This window comes from Dreissena polymorpha, chromosome 2, assembly GCF_020536995.1.
Source record: "Dreissena polymorpha isolate Duluth1 chromosome 2, UMN_Dpol_1.0, whole genome shotgun sequence".
NCBI classification, from domain to species: domain Eukaryota; kingdom Metazoa; phylum Mollusca; class Bivalvia; order Myida; family Dreissenidae; genus Dreissena; species Dreissena polymorpha.
The window spans coordinates 23875028-23899547 of NC_068356.1; the positions used below are offsets into that span (position 1 = coordinate 23875028).

Below are 24520 nucleotides of genomic sequence, written 5' to 3' on the forward strand. Positions count from 1 at the left end.
CGTTACCGCTATCCAAACAAAATTCTTATTTGATCTACCAACAAAGCCATCTTAATTGTTGATAAAATATATGAGTAACTAAAACATTGGTCTAGGCTCATAAAAGTTTTATGTTAAATCTGAGAATCCGAATGAAGAAGATGTTATGCCTAAGACACAAAACAAAAACACGGTGATGGTTAACGTAACTTACATACATTTTATAAAAAATGTAAATAAATTAATACATGGGATAAAAATAATTGCCTATACATTAATTGTAATATAAAAAGATAAGTTCCACGCAAGATTCTTAATTAGCTTGTTCAGTTTGTCTGGAACTCTGTTTCAAATCTGATTTAATAATAATGGTTATATGTTAATGTTAAACGGCAGTATGGCGAATTGCAAGTAAACTGTGATGATACATTCAACTTGTTTTACATATTGACCGATTTTCTAAAAGAATGTGTATGAAAATCTATGTTCCCCTATTGTTTTAGTTCTATATAGTGTATTATCAATGCGTTTCATATACATTTTCAATATCTCGTTAAAATGTACCATGTGCTATATACAACGATACACCATTTTTAAATATCGTATAGTCTATTGAGTTTATCATCACTGTGTAAAATGCTTACTTATTTTTCATGTATTTGTCTGGCGCCTGTATTCACACTTATTCTCATTTGTCTATTAAACTTAAGTTAGTTTCGATTTTCTTTTACATTTTTTTTATTAAATCGCACACTTATTCTCTTCGGAATATTAACATGACAGTGGTTTGGAATATTTTTATTTCATAATTACATCTTAAAAAAGGTTAAAGGGGCCTTTTCACAGATTTTGTCATTTTTTGAAGTTTGTCATTAAATGCTTTATATTGATCAATGTAAACATTTTATCTAAAAAGCTCCAGTAAAAAAAAATCAAGAATAGAATAAAAAAGTAACCCTCAACAGGGCTCGAACCACTAACCCCTGGAGTCCTGGGGTAAAAGTCTGCCACTTAGACCACTCGGCCATCCATGCTCATATATGCCGGATGCATTTTATACTTTATATAAGCAATCCTATTCAATCGTTTCGCGTTCAACGGTTGCAACGCTTTATAATTTATAGGTTTTTAAATCGCCAAAAGATGCATGTTATGGCTATTTTACAGCATGGTAAATATTCAGTATTACTGTTTCCTCACAAATTTCATAACTAAAACGAAAATTTGCGAATCTGGAACAACTTTTTTTAGTTTTGTCAATCTACCAAAACAAGAAAAGGCCTCTTTAAACAAGCAGTGAAATGCTTAAATTAAGAAGTGCTCATGTCTGCAACAAAGAAACAATAAATAAACCAACAAGCAGCATATCTTTACGGTTGAACGCTTCTTGTGCTTGTGAATGAAATTCACGATTGTCCAAATAATTACACTTTAAAATCGCTATAAACATGCACTCTGTAACAGGGTCTAATGTACGTTGACGCACATTAACAATAGGTTTTATTGAATCTTCAAAACAGACAAAAATCCAGCCCGAAGTTGGTGTACTGATGTAGAAATCAGTCGAGCTACAAAAATATGCTTTCCAAGGCAAGTGTGAATTATATGTCGGATCTTAATTAAATATGGCGTAAATGTCATTAAAAGATACACACTTTCTGAGAAAATCAATAATAATAATTTTCCCTCTGTTGCTTAATGTTTATTCATACGCAAGGTGTACAACATATACTGGTAATTTTTGTTAGAGAAGTACTTTTTAAGCAATTGCTTTAAATAAATTCATCTGGAATGAAATGCCTTATTTAGAAGATACCATTGTCTCGATAAAATGTGATTTTATTTTTAATTTGCATAGCAATTAAACATGTTATGGACGCATTAAAGAAGGTTTTCACACTTATAAGGAGGTCCTTACATAGCCTTCGATAAATCTATAAGATTTTGGTTTAAAATTAAATAATGTTTTTTTTTCACGCGACGGTCAGTCTCCTCGTGGTAGCCATTTGTGGAACACGTATGTTTTCTGATGTTTTCTTTAATGATGAATGACAATGCTACATTGAATGAATGTCAAGTTTTGTAAGCTTAATTTGACCTTTGAACTCAAGGATTGGCCTTGACTTTTAAGATAGGAATACATGTGTTATACACAACACGTTGTCTTTTGATGGATTGCATGTGTACTTAGATAATTAAAAATCCATCCGTATATTGAAAAGTTATGTCTGAGACATGAATTTTGCTTATGGAAAGAATTACAATTTGACTATTAACCCATTTATGCCTTGTGTCTAGAAAAAAGCCTTGGCAAACAGCGTAGACCCAGATAAGAAGCCGCGTGATGCGGCGTCTCATCAGGGTCTGCGCTGTTTGCTTAAATGAATTTATGTAAGAAATATTCTAAATATAGAAATAAATATACCAGACATCCCTAATTTTGGAAATAAATTGATCCAATTTAGAAGGATGGGAGAGTCCACTAGGCATAAATGGGTTAATATGACCTTTATCATTGAGGTAGAAAGGCCATTGTTTCACGCGACACGCCGTCTTATGATGGTTTTTAGCTCACCTGATGACAACGTGCTTATGGTGAACTTTCGTGATTGCCTTTTCTGCGTCGTCCGTCGTGCGTCTCCAACATTTAGCTTGTGCACACTTGTCCGATCTTCACGAAACTGGGTCAGAACACGTGTCCTTTTAACATCGTAGACAAAGTCGAAAGTGAATACGGTTTGTTGAAAAACATGGCTGCCAAAGGGCGTCGCAGTTTTCCTTATATGACTTTAGTAAAAACTTGTTCAACTCTTGAAGTACCGTTTACACTTGGAGACTTTACTAACGCAACACGTATACAAATCAATATAGCTACATAATGTTCGAACGATTTTTTTTTAATTTGGATTTATACTACTGTAATTCAACACTTATTCTAATACTTTATATAAATGTATTTGAAATTGATAAACATTTAAATATCGAACTTAACAAATTTAAAAATCACTCAAAATCGTACAACGTAAAATAATGATTTGAACAGTAAAACGTATTAATTCACACGTCTTAATGACCGACCGGGTTGCAACATTTCGCTCCTGAATATTCAAACGAGCCATATTGTGTTGTTTTTTTTAATTAATGTTATGTTGACCTGGTTTAAAACCCCGCATAGAATGATGAAATTGAAATTAAATTGGAATTATTTAGCTTTGTACAACACTTGGTGACTTTTCTAACGAAACAGTTTTTAAACTTTAAATCTCAGTTATGGGTAAATATTTTCATTTCAAATTGTACATGTGATCATTTGACGACAGTATGTGCAATCAAACGATAAAATCATTCATCCGCGACGATCGGACACTTTAACAAATGTGGAAGGTAGCCTGCGACATGCCAAGTTCGCGGTTGCGCTTCTCAATTTGTATACGTTTCATATTGATTTTTTGTTTTTCTGGTGTATCAACCCACCTTAAGTGAAGAACTTTAAATAAAATTAGAATCATATCGCGTTTAACCATTTTCACGTGTAAAACGATGAAACCACACCAACCCCACGTGCAAAAGCGTTTGATTGCCATGGATGAATACTTTTATCGTAATCCTGCATATTATTTATTCAAATAATCACATGTGCTATTTGAACACAAAATGTTCACTCATTACTAAGATATTCGAGTTTTAGAAGTGTTGCTCTAGAAGTCACATTTATCGTCAAATCTTAATGAAACTTAGAGTCAAAATATGATTGCTAATGATATCTTGAATGGGTTCAAAAGTTCAAAAATGGTTCCGATCTGTTGAAAAACATGGCCGCCAGGGAGCGGTGCATTTTGCCTTATAGGGCTATAGTAAAACTTTGTTAACACTCTAGAGGTCACATTTATTGTCCAAATCTTAATTAAACTTGGTTAAACCTTTGTTTAAATATTGGATTGGTTAAAAATGGTTCCTGCCCAAAAGCCGAATTTAAAAGCAAATCTCTTTGATCAGAACATTTGTCCCAATAAAATCTCGGCTGAGATTGAACCTTGGTAGTGTGAGATCAAAAATAAAGTCACTAGGTCAAATAAAAAACGTTAATACTCTAGAAGTCTGTTTTGGCCCAATCTTCATAAATCAGCTCGCACTTTTTTCAGAATAGTCTAGTTCCTTTGGGTCTCAGATGGGCGCCTCAGGGCCCACGGCCCTCTTGTTATTTGTTTTACGTTTTATCAAAATTCAATCATCAATATCAAATCAATTGATGAGAAAAGAATTTCCAATTTGTTGTTTTACCAAATTTGACCTTTAACTTCTTATTTTGACCTTGACCCTTGAAGTATTGATACGGATGTTCCACGAGACATGTCGTCTTATGTTGTTGGAAATTTATATCGATTTATTAAAAATCCAACAATATTTCGCAAAGTTACGGCTGAGACAGGAAATATTGTTCACGCGTGTTCAGACGTGACGAACATGCGGACAAGGCGACTGCTGATCTAATAGACTATGCCGCCTTCTTCATCACACATACATTAATAATTACACGTCATTCATCTTTGCAATCGGTATACTGTCAAAAGAATCACTTCAATTATTCTTGCTAGCACGAATCAATCTCCATGCAGAGTTGTCGTTCCTTGCGCTCACATACAATATAAAGTAACCGTCGTGCCAGAGATTGAGCACGAAATATCAACGGAACATTCTAATGATTAATTAACAGTGTTGAGTGCAAAACGTTGGACGAGTACACAGCTGACATTTCCGTATGGGACAGGCTGTAAGACGACCCCAGTGTGGATATGCATGCTGTGTTCGAGTAAAAATACATCGCTATGTACACAGCGCTGTTAAATAATTGTTATTATACGCGTAATACATTCTTAGAGTTATTTGGATTATTAGTGTTCAATATTACAATGTTGAAATAGCGAAAGTACGCGTGCGTTATCGTCATTTAATGACTGGTGTACCGTTAGTGCTAACCTCAAAATGATTTATCAACAAATATTACTAAAGTTATTTGAAGCATGTATAGGGTTGATAAAAAAATACAAGTATGAAGATTGTCATTACTTATGAATATTATAGCGAATTGGTTGTGACAATTCTCGTTTTGTGACGTTAAATTTTGTTTTAAAAGTGCGTGACTTGATTTATGGAGTACATGTATATCGACTCCAGTCATGTGCATGCCAAAAATGCGTGCCTATTTAATATACGAGCATTGATTGATAAAGTAATGACAGTCAATTGCTCGGGGTCAAATACCCTTGATCAGGTGATTTGTCTGTAACGATAGAGACATGCAACCATGTCGTGGATGTAAACAAAGAGACCTTGGGGCGGTCATCCAAGTGACACCGCAGCATGGCTCATTGTAACTATTGTATACCGCACGATCTTTAAACAATTGTATCTTAGTTGTGTTCCAAATAAGTCCAATTGTGCATTTTCGCTTAATAAATATATGCATTTACATGGCATGGATATATACAGTAGTGCATATCATTACAAGTAAACCAAAAGGGAGATTTTTTTGTAAGCCAAAGCAGTGGAGTATTTCAATTGTAAAATATCAGTTGGTGACCGTGATGGTCAATTTTTGTTGAATATGTTTTCTTATACAAAATTTTGCTGATCATGCAAAAAAACTTCGCACGATAATAACCAGTTATTACATTCAAATACTGCACTTTCTATACCCGACTACCCGTGATCGTTAAGCAAAAAATACTTTCGAGTTTCAGAACAGCATGCCAATTCTGAAACGCTGACATTTTTCATAAAGCTATCAATTTAGCGACATACTAGGGACAGCATGCTATTTGAATGTGTGATCTTCCAATAAAACAGTTCCCAAAAAACCGGAAATGAAATTGTCTGATCGCATTGGTTAAGCATTAAATAGTAAATTTAAATGACAATTTCAAAGTAATATTATGGTGGAATACACAACCATTCAAATATGCAAATATTATCAAACATTAAGGAATATTCACTTAAAGGGGCCTTTTCACAGATTGGCATGTTTTGAAGTTTGTCATTAAATGCTTTATATTGATGAATGTAAACATTGGATCAAAAAGCTCCAGTAAAAAAAATCAATAATAAATTTAAAAAAAGGAAAAAAAAGTAGCTTGCGGCAGGGCTCGAACCAGTGACCCCCGGAGTCTTGGAGTAAAAAACCAATTAAACCTCTCGGCCATCCTGCCAAGTATGTACAAGAGTCGTATTTTATACATTATATAAGCAATCTTCGTAGTTTCACAAAATTAAACGACAACAACAGAACTCTCCAAATTATTAAATCGTTTCGCGTTGCAACGCTTTATAATAAATATTCAGGTTTTTAAATCGTCAAAAGATGCATACAATGGCTATATTAGACCATGGTAAATGTTTAGTATTACTGTTTCCTCACAAATATCATAACTAAAACGAAAATTTGTGAATCTGAAACAATTTTTTTCAATTTTGTCAATTTACCAAAACGTGAAAAGATCCCTTTAAGTACGAACACATATATTTAAAACGGTAGGGCCACACATGGCCAGTAACTGTGTCAAAAACGACACGCAAAGTGCCTTTGCCCGTTAAATTACAAGAGACGATTGCTTCTTTGTCTCTGATCTCCAAATTATCCGTGCAAGCATGACAAGTGTTTAATCTTCCATTCATCAGTGCATGATAATATTTGACAGTTTATGGAAGCTGTATTCTTTGATTGGCTGATTTCAGCGTTTGAAATTATAGGCGGAGCTTGCGTCAGCTAGCGGAAACGCGATATCAATTCAGCTTTGAATATAGGTCGACGTACATTGTATTGCTCCAAAGTGGATTAATTTCCGTGATTTGTGGATTATGCAGTTATTTGAAAGCCTGTGCCATGGTTGCTAGAGCAGAAACTGTACAGGCGCCTTTCTTTCAAAATCCTCTATATAATCACGTATTGAATTAGAAGAAATTGGCCACGGACTTGATTATACGAACAGTTGTGATACACATGTATACTTTCGTTTTTCATTAATGTTTTTGCAGCAGCGTGTGCCTTGTTCTTTGGGTTTAGCATAACTATGTTACTTGCTCTGTATACTTTCTCGTCATATGTAATACCGGTGTTTGTATTATATTAACGAATTCTGAACTCTTCATTGGTTCTATGCAGATATATAGATCTACTGACACATTTTTGTTCATCCTTTTTCTATACTGAAAAATTTGTTCAAATCTTAAAATGGACTGCTCACAGATGTGCAAACTGACATTTAAAAAAGAGAGCGTTTGTATGATATTCAGAGAAGCGAAGTAACATTCCTGATAAAGAAAAAATATATATCGTTTCGTGTATGGATAATTGTCAAACAAAATCTAAAAAATAATTAATGTTCGTGATACATTTCATTGATTTCATTGAAAATACGAGAAATACAAAGATGGCGTTTGAAATACGCTATTGAGCTTGAATGCCTAGGTAGCCCGGTGGTTGTGGGTTAGCTTGAATGCCTAGGTAGCCCGGTGGTTGTGGGTTAGCTTGAATGTCTAGGTAGCCCGGTGGTTGTGGGTTAGCTTGAATGCCAAGGTAGCCCGGTGGTTGTGGGTTAGCTTGAATGCCTAGGTAGCCCGGTGGTTGTGGGTTAGCTTGAATGCCAAGGTAGCCCGGTGGTTGTGGGTTCGCTTGAATGCCTAGGTAGCCCGGTGGTTGTGGGTTAGCTTGAATGCCAAGGTAGCCCGGTGGTTGTGGGTCCGCTTGAATACCTAGGTAGCCCGGTGGTTGTGGGTTAGCTTGAATGTCTAGGTAGCCCGGTGGTTTTGGGTTAGCTTGAATGCCTAGGTAGCCCGGTGGTTGTGGGTTAGCTTGAATGCCAAGGTAGCCCGGTGGTTGTGGGTTCGCTTGAATGCCTAGGTAGCCCGGTGGTTGTGGGTTAGCTTGAATGTCTAGGTAGCCCGGTGGTTGTGGGTTAGCTTGAATGCCAAGGTAGCCCGGTGGTTGTGGGTTAGCTTGAATGCCAAGGTAGCCCAGTGGTTGTGGGTTAGCTTGAATGCCTAGGAAGCCCGGTGGTTGTGGGTTAGCTTGAATGTCTAGGTAGCCCGGTGGATGTGGGTTAGCTTGAATGCCAAGGTAGCCCGGTGGTTTTGGGTTAGCTTGAATGCCTAGGTAGCCCGGTGGTTGTGGGTTAGCTTTTACTTGTTTTGAAACACGGTCAGGTCCACAACTTGTGAATCAACTATTCTCTTGCTATTATAGTTATTTTAGGTTATTTTATATTTAATAGTTTGGGCAATAAATTCAGTTATTGGCATTTACGAATTAAGTGAACATGTCCCTTAAAGGATTCGTCCTTAAGATGTTAATATTTATTTACTATATTTATATTTTTACACTCTTATGTGCAAAATCATTGAACTACTTAAATGTGCATTACCTCGTGTCAAAATACAAATACGTTGAAAACATGTCTAACCATGCACATTCTAAACTTTTTTATTTTTCCACATATGTTTTTTTAGCATCATGATTTGTAAATTGTGTAAACAATATTTGCGTTAAATTGTGCACGCTATGATATTAATTAGTATATTTATTATATATATATATATATATATATATATATATATATATATATATATATATATATATATATATATATATATATATATATATATATTTGATAGAGAAATTTGTTTTTCGGAAAAGTTGATTTTTCGTTACAATATGATAATTTATCATTGAAAATGATGTTTTCACTAATTAATATCATAGCCACACGCTAACCACCTGCGTGTGTGCATACGGATATGGGTGGTGGTGTTAGCGTTTTATCGTTTGTTTAGGTTCTCATATAACACATGTGGTAATTTGCATATGAATTACTTGTTCATAAATTTTCATTAAATATGTTGTGTACATAGAAGAGAAGTATGTAAATAAATACATTTCATGTCAATACTTTTATTGAAATTCTTTATAAAGATAATATTATGCATATGCAAGTACTGGCTTAAAACTTATTAATTATAATAAATGTATTTGCAACTATTTGTTATCACAGGTTTTGGTAAAGTTCACGTATTTTATGTAGAAAACTGCAAAATAGTATGTAGTATGGGATCTACGTTTGTTTTTGAAAAACGTTATTAAACCTGCTTTTAGGTTGACGAAAACGAAAAGCAATTTTTTGTCATGATGATGTTTTTGAATAATTGTGTTTTACAAATTATATTTGTAACTCAGAATATGTGCAGGAAAGCAGCATTAAAACACATTTTGATCAATAAATCAATAACAGCGAATGAAACATTATTATTTTATCGCGACTAGTATGGCAGAGATATATTCAAACGAAAATGACTTCAGAATTAAGAAGATGTATACCAAACAAAAAATAAATACCTCTATGGCGTTCAAAAAAAAGAAAAACGTCATGCAATTCAACTTACATCAATTTCAACTAAATAAAAAATTGGAGAAATTAACGAAGACTTAAATATATTTATTTGTATTTCAATATATATTTTTCAAATGAAACTTAAAAAAAAACACTCTAATACAAAACAGCAAAACACCTCCAGATGCAAAATGAAATCAATAATAGATATTAAACAAATGAAGCAACATGTTATATGATATGGAGAAAATAATATACACAGTACGTTACCTTTCAACTAACATATCACACCATTTAATACAGTATTGAACTACCAACAGTTCAAACAAATACATATATCAAATGCAATTTACCAAACAATACTTTGTGTAATTTTAGGTTCTAATCGAAATGTTTAGAATGTCATAATTATCAAGGAACATAGGTATCTTTGTTGAAATAAATGTAAATAAACAACTTTGGGTGCGTCTAAATGAAATTAAAGTTAACAAATATCAAATGTCTAAATTATAATGTATACTAATAATATATAATATAATAAAATATATATAAAAAAATAAATGAGGGTAAACGTATCAACCGAATGCCTCGTGTAGCTTTTAACAGATTTATTTAGCTACCAATCAATAATAATTTTTATAATTATGTATATTGCTCTTTGCTGCAAACATGTTGTTAATTATAGCACATATCATATATATGTTCTCAGCTCTTATTTCTAATGCATAATATGCATGTATATTTATTGTAATGAAGTGTTAAGAAACCTTGGCATTTTATTAATAATATATTCAATTAAACTGTATGTTTTAAAGCTAAGCGCTCATAAGTCTTAGTTTTAGCATGCATCAAATTCGCATGCCCCCCTTCGAATAAGCAATATATATTGTGTGTCAGTCGGTCGGTCTTATGCAGGGTCCGTAGTCCATTTCGTTTCCACAATATATCTAAGTACGCTCTGATCGACGATCTTTTAATGTGCTGTGCTTTTTGACGATGCGAACAGCATCGTCAAAGGTTTGATAACCATCCTAAAAAATTTCACAATGGCGGCCTATGTAAAAGACCGAGCCAGTCCGATTGAGATAACTCGATTTTTCAGTTACTTCCCTTTTGCATACGCCACTGCGTAGGAGCATTGATTAGCAGAGTTGTCGTTCGTGTTTCAACATTCAACAATGGCCGCCTTAATGAGAGTCTCGATTCAAAACTTTCTTACTGCATACATTGGCTTGTTTCGCTATTTAGAAGCTGTCATTTAGGATATATGAATTATTTATTCACTAAATCTCCGCTTATGACAACAATCGTTGGAATTCGAAGGATATATACTCGATGTGAATGAAGGTCTTTCTGGATCGTAACAGCTTGACACGGCAAAACTGGCATACTGATTACTGGTATTTTTAGTTATTAATATAAGTCACATTGTGCTTTATAAATTGTGCTTTATTGAATGACTATGATACCCGATATCAACATTTCATCGGGGATTTGCAGATCACCAAGCTGTCCTGAGATTCAACATTGATTTCAAACTCTTTACTGGTTAGTACTCTTTCTTAGTGTTAGTACTTTTTATCATTTTAAAGTTAAATGAACTGTGTCACAGTAAAAGAGACATTAAGGCGATTGTGGCCAGTTTGGATCTAGATCAGCCAGCAGTCGCTTGAAAGCTGTTTGCTTAAAAGCGTTTTTCTGACAATAACACATAATTTAATTGGATACTGATTTGACTGCGCTTTTCCTGTGACCTGGCTCAAATAACAGAATTGTCATTAATCAAATTATTTATTTCGAACATTAATCAATTGTTTTTCTTGTCCCTCGGGATCAATGACTCCAGCACTTTCCTGTTGAGAATTGAATACTGCTAAAGGCGATGCTAGGGGGCGTGAGAGATGTTGCACCTTCCAGTATCGCTCGATTGTTCATTGTCGGCTCGGGTACTACGTACATGTACCCCGGGTACTCTTAAGTATACTTACATGTATCCCGGGTACGCTAAATATACTAAAATGAACCCGGGAAATTTAACCCTAAATCAGTCGTTGTCGACTATTTTTTTTGTAATAATTATATATACACATTTATGTCAATTGTCTGTAGAATGGCCTCTATATTATCGGAACACATACTCAAAAAGCATGTTGATGCAGTGTTTTTTGAAGAGAAGTGTGTTTAAGATAATCGGTTGCGCGTTTTACGACATCGGATTTTGGGCGCGAATACAACTCGGGTACAGTCTAATATGGACCGAGTACAATTACGTTTATTTACCGTACCTGGGGTACATGTAAGTATACGTAGAGTACCCAGGGTACATATAAGTATACTTAAGAGTACCCGGGGTACATGTAAGTAGTACCAGAGCCGACAATGACCAATCAAGCTCCATTATCCCTCATGAACCGACTCAAAAAACCGAGTCGGCAATATTTGACTTAATTTTTGGTTTGGTTGCTCTCGAGGGATCGACAATTTCAGAATCTTCCTAAAAGCCCTACGGGTTTGATCCCCAGAAGCGACATTGAAAACTAGCATACTTTATTATCTAAAAGGTTGCTAAACCTGATATACAATGATAATGTGAATTTTCTCTCACATGATGTTCATCAGTCATATTATATAAAAACTTACAGCAGTAGTAAACAACTGGACAATAATTAATGAACGCATCTTTCATTTGTCTTTGACACTTTGATTTTGACATGGCCTAGATTTAAATATGTGACTGGACTTGACCAGCTAAAGTTTAAATGTACCATTGAAGATCGCCTAAATCCAGATTTGCTATTATAGACGTGTGGAAAGTTTTAAGGGTGTGACAAGTAAGCAAAAATTGGTCATTACCCAGAGGCCACAACTGATCTATGACTGTATTAAAACAAGAAAAATCAGTGCCTGATTTAGATTTCCTTAGATAGTTCAATAAAAAAGCCTGGTAACAGTTTAACGGTAATGCTACCAATGGGTCACACCAGGGCCTTGAATTTGAAATCTAGGACATGCATGGTCATTTCTACATGAAATCAGGACACTAAATTGTATTTTAAGTCCTTAATTGACCTGGCTATAGTTCTCATATTATTATAAGCTCAATCAGTATATTTATATCATTATTTATGCTTTGTGTATTGTAAACATATACACAATCATGCAGTTACATGATAGCAATAAATAATATCAAAGCTACCCATACTATAAAGGTCATTGACAAAGCCTATGGTCAAAATGTGAACACATTGAGTGTAATCGCCCTCTCGTGCCAGCAAAAACAACACGTTAACAGGTTGTCATTTTTGACAGTTCTACTTTCACTTTCATTTTGTGATATCAAACTATTAACAATTATGTGGCTGAGAAAAATATCGCCATTGCTTTTTATGCTCCCGGTAGCATGGCCTATATCAGTTGAACTGTCAGTCAGTCAGTCAGTCAGTGTGTCAGTCTGTCCGTCCGTCCGAAAACTTTAATGGCCATAACTTTTTTAATATTGAACATAGCAACTTGATATTTGGCATACATGTGCATCTCATGGAGCTGCACATTTTCAGTTGTGAAAGGTGAAGGTGAAGGCCATCCTTCAAGGTCAAATGTCAAATATAAAGCGTCTGTCTGTCTGTCCGAAAACTTTAACATTGGCCATAACTTTTTCAATATTGGCGTGCATGCGTATCTCATAGAGCTGCACATATTGATTGGTGAAAGGTCAAGGTCATCCTTTAAGGTCAAGGTCAAAGGTCAAGTTTTGCAATATTGAAGATAGCAACTCCATATTCGGCATGCATGTGTATGTCATGGAGCTGCACATTTTGAGTGGTGAAAGGTCAAGGTCATCCTTCAAGGTCAAAGGTAAAATATATGGGTTCAAAGCTGCGCAGCAGGGGGCATTGTGTTTCACAAACATAGCTCTTGCTTAATATATTTTCTGCACATTTCTTCAAAAAACTTACATCAATACACGATTTTCTTCGTTAATTCAATCATTCTTGACAGACTTGTGTAAATATTTCGCTTACATTTTGACGCGCGTAGGTAGGACCGCATTACCGCTTCCGAAATGTGTATTCATACTATTGCCTTCGAGGAACTTATCTGATCTTTGACGGAAAGGGCCGAAAATGTGCGAGTGTGGGTCAAGTTCCCGACAGGTACTACTTTCCCGTTCCCCCAATTTTTGTCCCGTACCTAAAAAATTTCGTACCCAATTTTTTTTCGTTCCAAATTTTTTTTTCGTACCCAATTTTTTTTCATCCTCAATTTTTTGTTCGTACCCAAATTTTTTTCGGTCCCAATTTTTTTGTTCCCAAATATTTTTTCGTACCCAAATTTGTTTTCATACCCAAATTTTTTTCGCAAAATGTTTGTACCAAATTTTTTTTTGTACCAACATACACAATTGTGGTGATTGTGGTGATGTAGATAAACTTAACTTGATGCTTTTATATCCATCCTCTCAAAAGCATCGTCACACCAGTACTGTCAGTACTTTGATTACTAAAAAGGAGAAGTAAAATACCCGTAGTCACATTGAGGTTAAAGGTCAATGTTAAAGCGTCTAGTAACATGAATTTCGTTTCCGCACAATATGACGAGAAGTATTTGACTTTGTATTTTTTATTTTGTTTGCTCTTTACTCGTTATTAAAATATACATGTGTCTATTTGACTTTCACATGGTCAATTTGCAAGGTTACATAGGCTTGTAATATGAAATTTCGCTTCGAACTCTATACACTGGGCAACTTTTCTAATTGGTCACTAGATGCGGTGAAAAGGCGTACAAGCAAAACCAAAGCATTAAACATATTAATCAAAGACAAATTTATAACCAATTGGTTGAGAAAATTTTAATTTTGAGAGAAAAAAAATCATACGTTGAGTTCTATCGCTTGAATAATATTAACTATTTGAGCCTAGTTCTGGGAAAACTGGGCTTAATGCATACGCGTAAAGTGTCATCCCAGATTAGCCTCTGCAGTCCGCACAGGCTAATCAGGGACAACACTTTCCGCCAAAACTTGATTTTCTGTAAGGAGGGACTTCCTTGAAACTAAACATACCAAAAAAAGAGGAAAGTGTCGTCCCTGATTAGCCTGTGCAGACTGCACAGGCTTATCTGGGACGACACTTCACGCACGTGCATTAAGCCCAGTTTTCTCAGAACAAGGCCCATTTAATTGAGAAGTAACAAAACACAAAACATGAGTATTCGAATATCTGATAGATTAACCCGTTAGCTTAAAGTGCAGTCTAGTGCCGATCTTTTATACAAAATGGCTTGGGAATATTCTACCACAATCCGAAGAAATTTGATTGGTTTCGTGCATGCCCTTGTTCAAATTTGGGTTAAGTGGGGTCAAAAACTAGGCCATCAGGTTAAAACTGATTTAAATAATGTTATCTTCAATTTAATCTTGGTATCTTTCTAGAGGACGCATATTTTGCATATTTCCTGATAAAACTGTTTCATATTTACAATATAGTATAGGCCAGTTACGAATCTGGGTCAACACGTTAGTCACCACATGAAATCTGAACAAGATCTTGATACAACTAAAGAAGCCACAATCTTGATAAAAATTCGTTAGAAACCTCATCATAAGTAAATATAGGCCAAGTTTGAGTCTAGTGTGAGGTAAAAACAACAAGCGACAAGGGTCTGTATTCACAAACAAATTCTTAAACTAAAGTGAAAAAGAGAGAATATTATTTAACCTGTTATATTCTAATGAAATGAATGTAATACAACTCAATTAGGCGTGGAATTTAACGCATCAAACAACAAAATTAGATCTATTCATTTAAAACAATTTATTCATGAAATAAGAACCATGTATAGCCTGCACGTATTCAAACGTTGAGCATGTTTTCCATGGTCTTAGTCTTTTTCTTTAGTCCTAGAAGCGGTTTGTGTATACGGGCCCTTATAAAATCTTTAAAAAATCTTGTTTCCAATCGAGAAGTCACATTTCTGATTCAACCTTGACGAATCTTGGTCAGAATGTTGATGGTAATATCTTTACAATCTCTAAGCAAAGTTCGAATCTAGGTGAAATGATGTCCAAAACGAGATCATTAGGTCAAATCGTATTACTTAATGGGGTTATTTGGTCAAAAGTTAAGGTCACTGTCACAATAAGTGTGAAAATGGTTTCCGATCAATAACTCGCCAACGAATTAACCGATTGGCTTGATATGTCACATGTGCATTGGCCTTGGACAGTAGATGACCCCTAGGGCCACTAGTTCAAATCCCTTTGGGGGGGGGGGACATATATCTCCGACCGCGGAGCTCTTGTTTTATTACAAGTTGATAGTCCAAATGCAAAATGACACCGTCTGAGTGGTATGAAACGTTAGCACAAAACAACTACACCCGGAAATGAGAAAATAACCTATTCGTTACGGATTAGTTATTATAATAAAAATTAAAATCATGAATAGTAAGATACTTCTAATTCATTTTGCAATCGCGTATGTATTTTCGTCGAATTATGAAATCAACATTAAAAGCGTACAAGTATAAACCCTTATATTGTCGATTGTACAGGGAATGCTTTAATCGATGAGCATTCAATATGTTATGCTGGTTACTCGAAATTTGAGTAATATCTCTTTTGATGTCGATGTCTATGGCTAAGGTAACAAGGACTTGTAAGATGAAATAAGTATTCAAACGATATCTCGATAATACTTATGCTAGTTACTGTATAGGAAATGGTACGCCTATCGGCGTGGAGATTATTGCTGAGGGTAGAGTGACTTGCACTATTTTTCTGCACGAGAACGGTTTTATGTACGATCATCCAGTTTGGTATGCTGGCTAGTCAACATTAAAAGAAGACGCCTTTAAACGCTGTGGTCAACAGGTTTAAGTTTTGTATTATATGGGCTTGAAACATACAAACAGGTTTATATAATGTTGTTTCCGCGAAATATTAGAGAACGCTTTGACCTACAATCATCCCTGTCACCTGTAGGCTGTAGTATGCAGGTGAATGCTTCTCCGAAGGAAATCCTATCTATTTGGAATCGAACCATCAGAGGCCAGGGTAACAATGCAGTGAAACATGAAACAGTGTTCACACCATTGCTGACGAACGCTTTACAATGACTTGTTCACAGATTTTAATATGTAAGAAACATATCAATAGATTAATTAACTAACAAAACTTATATATTTGTACCGAACGGAAAGAAGTTTGCATAGCACGTAATGTTGTTACTACGTACTGCACATAATGATGTAACTGCTGCACGTAATGACGAATATACCGAACGTAAAGACGTTTGCACAGCGCATGATGATAAAACTACTACACATAATGAGTCATGACGAATTTACCGAACGGAAAGAAGTTTGCACAGCACGTAATGTTGTTACTACTGCACATAATGATGTAACTGCTGCACGTTATTACGAATGTACCGAACGTAAAGACGTTTGCACAGCGTATAATGATAAAACTACTACACATAATGTTGAATGTACAGAACGTCAAGAAGTTTGGACAGAACATAATGTTGTTACTACTTCGCGTAATGCTTTAACTACTGCATACAATGACGAATGTACCGAACGTTACGAAAATTGCACAAAGCATAATGTATATTCCACTGAAAATAATGAGTAATATACTGCAAACAACGACAACAGTCATATGAAGTCAGTAATGGCGTTCCATAGCTTACCATGCAATATGTGTCGTTCCTTGACGTTCATATTTTACGTTCTTTATTGCGCAGTCTGGTCAGGCACTATATTGCCCGCTAATGAGACCAGGAAACCTCGCGTGACTTTAAATTCGACAAGGTAGCTCTTACCCGGACAGCCCAGAGTTCAAGCTGGTCGCATATGGCATAATACTCATCTCTGCACGACGCGGCAACACAGTATACGTTCACTCCAAAATTAATGAAAACAACGAACTTCTTGTTTCATTATTTTAATTGCGTCAATCAACAATTATTAAGGATAAGTCATCGTGTAAACGAGCTGCGGACATCAAACACAGAACTAGATCCCGGAAGAGAAGCACGGCTGAGCGATATGGTACATGTCGTTTAGTTAAGTGGTCGCATTAACCAAAAAGCTCACTTCGTCCCTGGTACTCTGTGCCTAGAACAATTTTGAGTCCGAAACTGTCTATAACAATAACCCAGACGAGCACGTGTACATTACAGTACATATTTAAATGTCGTTACCCCAAACATATACAACTGAAAACGAACGATGATTACCGTTATATCAGCTTTATGACGATTTATTGTTTTCAATCCCTATGAAGTGACAGCGACAGGATATGAAATATTATCCTTGCCACAAATGCATTATAGTACATGAAGTACGCTTCACATTCGTGAAGTTATTATTACGCAATTTACATGGGAAATAATGCATTCTGAGTTTTCTTCAGCCGTAAAATAACTAATGTGCTTGCAAACTTCAATGAATGGTATATGTACTCAGTAACTGATTACAAAAACCGCATTTAAATAATTATAATGCTGATGCAACACTCGAATAAAACATGAGTTCTAAATACAATGGAGATTGTATGCATTACTATGAATTAGCTCTTTCACGTATATTATACGACATTGTCTTACATTGCAAAAACGGAATAATAGCAGAGGTGGCTTCAGTCGATGCCCAGCAAATGTATGAGGTTTGTTTCCGGATGTCATTGTGTTGGTTTAAATATATACACTGTATAAATAGTTATGTCTGCAATATCAACGGAGACGTTGAAGGACAAATTAATAGCAAGATGTTTTACAAATGTTAATTTGTGTGTGCAACTGCAACAACAAGAACTAAATTATTGCTTTCGACTGTAAGTCCAGGGGACAAAACTCGTGTATTTTTTGTATCTCACTTCAGTGCATTATTTTATTTTCCAACATATCGTAGTGACTGTAGTTAGTTGTTCGCGCTAGCGGGAAACTAATGTATATGGAGTTTTTCAAGTCAGTTTGCTGTAAACTACGCTAGGAACGATAACCACCGCATCTGCATGTTCATACTCCACTGGTACACTGCAGACAGCAGAGTGTGTGTATGTAATCAATAGTGTTTAACAGCTCGTGCGATGCCATTGGCCATTCTAGTGTTTAACAGCTTGTGTGACGACATTAGCCAGTTTTGCGACGACATTAGCCAATTTATCATTAAAATCTGTACATATTGGCTGTTATGGGCTTAATTCATGTCAAATAAGATAAGCCTGTGCACACTGATTAGCCTGTGCAATGCGCACAAGCTAATCAAGGACGACACTTTCTGAGTTTATGGTGTTTTTCGTTTAAAGAGAGTCTCTGGTACTGGGATGACAATTAAAGCATATGAATTAAGCCCTGTTTTCCCAAAATGAAGCTTAACTTATCTTTTTATAAACGATTTGAAAAAAAAAGAATAAAAGTGATAATAACTTCAAAGTAACCTCGGTGACAAGGCAAATAAACAAAACACTTTTAAATTAAATAAACAACCAATGAGTTCTAAATTTTTACCTTGTGGCATTTTTTAGTAAACATCTAAAAGGGACCTTTTCACAGTTTGTCATTAAATGCTTAATATTGATAAATGTAAACATTGGATCTCAAAAGCTCCATTAAAAAAAGGATAAAATTAAAGAAACAACAAAAAGTTACCCTTGACTGGGCTCGAACCTCTGACCCCTGGAATAAAAGTCTATCGTTTAGACACTTGGCCATCATTGCTCATACAACGACAGATGTATTTTATACTTTATATGCATAAGCAATCATCGTAGTATGAACAAATATAACGACAACAACAGAACTCTCCAAATTATTAAATATTTTAATTTTGTCAATGTACCAAAACGTGAAAATGTCCCTTTAATGTCTTCAGACTTGCAAGTTAACATAACATAACATTTATTAGGCATTAAATAGCATAATGTAAGGCCCTGGAGTATTAATTAACTTGTTTATTATCTGTTATTTCATAAAAATGTAAACAAACTGCTATTGTTTATATTATCATTACTCAACCATTACACTATCCCATACACAAGATTATGGTTAAAGTGTTTAATTGTTATATTAACTGACAGAGTAATCATTTAAATATGTTTTGTCTAATGATTATAAACAGAACTTGAATTCCAAAACTTACTGTCAATCTCCGAACTTCAAGGAGGCAAGTCCAACCGTCATCTTGCAATGATTCTATTGGTTATATTCATTTCTAAGTGACTTAACATTGTATGATTATAATAATACGACTATAAGTTACTTTAAGACACTATTTTAGTCATTAAATGTTCATATATGTTGTAATATGTGTAAAATTCGCCATTCCTAAAAAGTACTTTTCAGCTGTTGAAGTATTTCGGATATATTGTACCGTAATATTTCTTTTCTGTCATAACTGCATTTTTGTTTAGGTCAGAGAGAAGTATATTTGTTTATTGTTAGATGAAGAATCTTTTTATCATCTATTTTTGCTCCTAAAATGTTCTTTTGTTAGTTAAAATATATATTATTGTTGAATGTTTTACCGCTAGAGAACTTTGTTTAGGATTAAGGATTCCTAAATGCATTTGATTGGTTGTCGCAATCCTAAGTCGTTTTGATTGGCTTAGCCAAATTCCTAAGACATAAGTGCGCAGAATCACGCAGAATCCTAAATCCTAAGTTGCTGAGCGGCAGGTATAAATAGCGCGGATAAACAACATTTGGTATCTTTCATGATCACAAAAACTTCCGTTCATTACGGCATAAAAATCAGATCTTTATTAATTATTTAGATCTTATTGTCAGATCTTCTCCATTCTGAGAATGGTAAGCTATTTTACAAGTTAAAACTTACTTTACATCTTTGGTTACAGTATTTCGTACATTAAAATGATTCATCCTATGTCTTATGAACTCCAAGAGAGCTCAAGAATTTATCTGCGCTATACGAAAATACTTGTTATAAGATCTTTGTTTAAAGTCTACATTGAAGTGTCTTTTGAAACATGTCGACTTTATAATGCGATAATATTAGTAACTTTTAGTATCTGCGAATAAAAGATATTGAAAACATGAACCGCAGTTGTTTTGAAGCCATCCTGACAAGAGCGGCTAAATTATAGGCTGGGTACAACTAAATGGTAGCGATACATTACAATTGGCGTCAGAAGTGCGGCAAATTTTATTTACATAAACAGCCGAGTGATGGAAATCCACGCCTAGAAAAAGAAATGAAATAACAGACGAATGTAATAATTATTTTTCTGATTTTGGAATTTAATAAGACTATCCTGTAATAATATTGGCAGACTCAACCTTTTAATTATGGCATCGCCAGATACAGAAATATCGTTTGATAGGCGAAGCGTTTTAAGTGACCACTCTTCACTAAATATTATTGATGACATTAATAATGAGCATACCGTAACAGAAGACCCTAAAATACCCAGCCTACCTCTGAAATGCGTAAAAATAAGACAAACAACAATCCATTTAGAAGTTCTATTCCCGTAAGCAGAAACCATGGCGATTGTCCACACCCCTCGACGTACAATGTACCAATACAACATTCTCTAATGAAACCCGAAAGTTATGATGGTACCAAGTGCTTTGAGCAGTACATGTCCCATTTTGAGGATTGTGCTGAACTCTCGTACTGGGATTATAGAACGAAGGTCCTAGTATTAGCAAGCAGTCTCCGCGGTGCAGCTCGTAACTACTACATGAGCTTATCAGAATCGGAACGTCGTGACTATGAAACACTGACGTCCAGGCTCTCCCAGCGATTTGGTAGCAGTAAACATCAAAACTTGTGGTTATCCAAATTTGAGAACCGACGGCGAATGCGTGGCGAATCCATTGTTTCTTTAGCCGATGATATCAGACAGCTTGCACAAAAAGCGTACGATGATCTTGATAGTATTGCAGTTGAGCGATTAGCAATAAATCAGCTATACAAGCAAATTTCTGGTGATATGCACTGCTGTTGCATTGATAACAACTGTCACACAGTTAACGACGCAGTGAGCGTCATAGAACGCTACGAGGCTATCCTTTGCAATCCCCAATCAACCCCTGTCCGCGCCTTGGATGTTCACGATGCTTCACAGTATGAATCACAGATTTTGACTGCTATTCAGCGGCTCGAGGCCCGAACCGAACATATTGAAAAAGTATGTTCCCATTGTCCCCCTGATCAACGTTCAATGCCGAGTAGGTCACAACGTGGATGTTTCGGATGCAATTCGCCGTCGCATTTATGGCGAAATTGTCCAAAAAAACGTAAACAATACGTTTGCAGCCAATGATCAACGCAATTTTGTGCGTCCCTCCTCGAGACCTGGTCGAGATGATAGAGCAAATAATGACTTCCGTTCCCCTTATCCCCGACCATTGCCCCTGGTCCCTGATGTTCCACCTCGTACTAATCCCCGTCAATCAAACTCGGAAAACTAATTGTAGCTGGTGCTGAGGGTCAAGTGTAAGCGAAATCACTTGGAAGACCCATTCAATGTGATGATGTTCCGGTTGTAGGAATTCATACTGCTCGTTCTGGAGCAGATATTAGTAAATATGATAATGGTTTTTATGCTACTGGTACAATTTTAAATAGTGATGGTAATTGTTTGATTGATTGTGGCGCAACAATGTCGTTGATTTCAAGCAGAAAATTTTCTGAGTTGCAGAAAGAAAATGACAGTTCGTTATAACCAGTGCAGCAAACGTTTCACACGGTTAATGGCGAAAATATGAACGTTTTTGGCCGAGTGCAGTTGACAATCAAGTTAAGTTTAATTTCATTTGTTGTTCAATTTATTGTGTGTGATATCGAGTCTGATTGTATAATTGGCCAAGATTTTCTTAGCGAAAATGTTGATAGTATCAGCTAAAGACGTTCATGTCTAACTGTTGGGAGTAAAACAATTCCTTTGTGGATGGGTGGTACTGCTTTACAAATTTGTAGAGTTGAGGTGCGAAATACCACCAAAATCCCGGCACACTCTCGTGCATGGATTCCGGTAAACATACCGTTTTCAGAACATTTGGGTCCAACAGGTTTTATTGAGCCCTCTTTCGATCTGATAAGAATGGGTTTTGTGCTGTTGGTGGCATAATCGATGTTTCAAAGTCGGATGCAAAAGTTAGTGTCATTAATTTTGGGTCAGAGCCTGCTACTCTATATGCAAAGACAGCGTTAGGTACATGTGAGTCGTTTGACGAGTGCAGCGATGGTCCACGCAGTCACAGAGCAAGAGCCCTGTCAATCACTTCCTTCACATCTGACAGAACTTTTTGAACGTAGCACTGTTCACTTGAATGAGTCAGAAAAAGCTGATCTCAATAGTGTCCTTTGCAGATATAGCAGTGTGTTCTCCTCTTCACCTGAAGACATAGGTCGTACTAATTTAGTACAGCACGCCATAAATACAGGAAATGCAGCCCCTATCAGACAACCACCTCGTCGGTAACCACTTGGTGAAAGGGCCATATTGAACAGGAAGAAATTTCCAAAATGATAGACAGAGGTGTAATCGAGCCATCTAACAGTGCGTGGGCATCCCCTGTGGTATAAATGACCAAGAAGGATGGCATCCCTCGATTTTGCGTTGATTACAGGCGGCTAAATGATGGGACAGTAAAGGATGCTTATCCCCTGCATAGAGTGGATGATTGTATAGACTCGTTAAGTGGTGCTAAGTATATCTCGTCAATGGATCTCAACAGTGGATATTGGCAAGTTGGCATGAAAGACAGTGATAAAGAGAAGACCGCATTTGCAACGTCTATGGGCCTGCATCAATTCACAGTTATGAGTTTTGGTTTGGCAAAGTCTCCTTCTACATTTGAGAAGCTAATGGAGAATGTACTTAGAGGACTTCAATGGGTAGAATTGCTCCTTTTCATGGATGATATTATTTCTCCTTGCGTCACTGTTGCTGATGGGTTAATCCGGCTAGAGAATATCTTCATGCGTATACAACAAGCTAATTTAAAGCTTAAACCATCCAAATGCATTTTCTTTCAAAAACAAATGAAATTCTTAGGGCACATTGTGTCCGAGACTGGTATTCAAACCGACCCAGCAAAGATTTCAGCCGTTAAAGACTGGCCAACACCCAAAACCTCAAAGGAAGTAAAATGTTTCTTGGGTCTCTGTTCTTATTACAGACGTTTTGTCAAAGGATTTGCATCAATTGCAAAGCCACTCCATAAAGTTTCTGACAAGTTCGTGAAATTTGTTTGGACGCTAGAATGCGAGAGCGCATTTCAAGCTCTGAAATCTGCTCTTATTTCGTCACCCATTCTTGGTTATCCAATACCTGGGGCAAAGTTCATTTTAGATACTGACGCAAGTGATGCTGCTACTGGTGCCGTCCTGTCTTAACTACAGAATGATATTGAAGTCGTCATCGCTTATCACAGCAAATCCCTCAATGACCATGAGCGCTCATATTGTGTTACACGCAAAGAGCTGCTAGCTGTTGTTCAAGCATTAAAGTCATTTCACTCGTATCTCTATGGTCAGCCGATCCTTCTTAGGACCGATAATGCTGCTGTCAGTTGGATGCGAAATCTAAAAAATCCGACTGGGCAAGTTGCTCGCTGGTTGGAAGAACTTGGTACTTACAAGTTGACCGTCATCCATCGAGCAGGTTTGACACACAGAAATGCTGATGCATTGTCGCGTTCGCCATGTTCAAAATGTGCTGAAAAGCAAAGCGGAAACATCGAGTCAGACTGCAGTGTTGTGACACAGACAGAAACAGCAAGCATATCAGACGATGTATTGCCGGATCCACATAATCCAACCAGAGTTGTTCAACAAAGTCCAGATTCCAATACTGTGCTATTCAAATCCACAATGGCTAACCTGCCCGATTGGTCAATAGACAGCATTAAAGTTGATCAACTCAATGACCCTGACCTGCAATTTATCATTCAACTACTACAACAGTCTAAAGACCAACCGCAATGGCAAGCAGTCAGAGACAAGTCATCTACAATTAAAACGTTGTGGCGCATGTGGGATAGACTGAGTGTGTCGCAGAGTCTCCTTTGTCGTACTTGGTTCGAAAGCGATGATAAACATCAAATGCAGATTGTTGTTCCATCAAATCGTTATAAAGATGTTGTTCACTATTTTCATGATTTACCATCTGGTGGCCATTT

The 24520-nt window shown here is 36.0% G+C and overlaps 2 protein-coding genes across 2 annotated transcripts in view; one reads left to right on the plus strand and one right to left on the minus strand.

Moving 5' to 3' along the window:
• Nucleotides 1-4747: 4747 nt before the first annotated feature.
• LOC127866243 (transmembrane protein 94-like) overlaps nt 4748-24520 on the plus strand; it is a 97639-nt gene continuing 77866 nt past the window's right edge. The window contains exon 1 of the mRNA XM_052406667.1: nt 4748-4766. The gene's annotated coding sequence lies outside the window, so the exon portion shown is untranslated. The remainder of the gene's footprint in view (nt 4767-24520) is intronic.
• Nucleotides 7424-22838, minus strand: LOC127869593 (collagen alpha-1(IV) chain-like). The gene is made up of 2 exons (XM_052412249.1): nt 22763-22838; nt 7424-8157 (listed from the first exon to the last, which is right to left on the minus strand). Exons 1-2 carry the CDS (start codon nt 22836-22838, stop codon nt 7424-7426), a joined length of 810 nt encoding a protein of 269 aa, XP_052268209.1.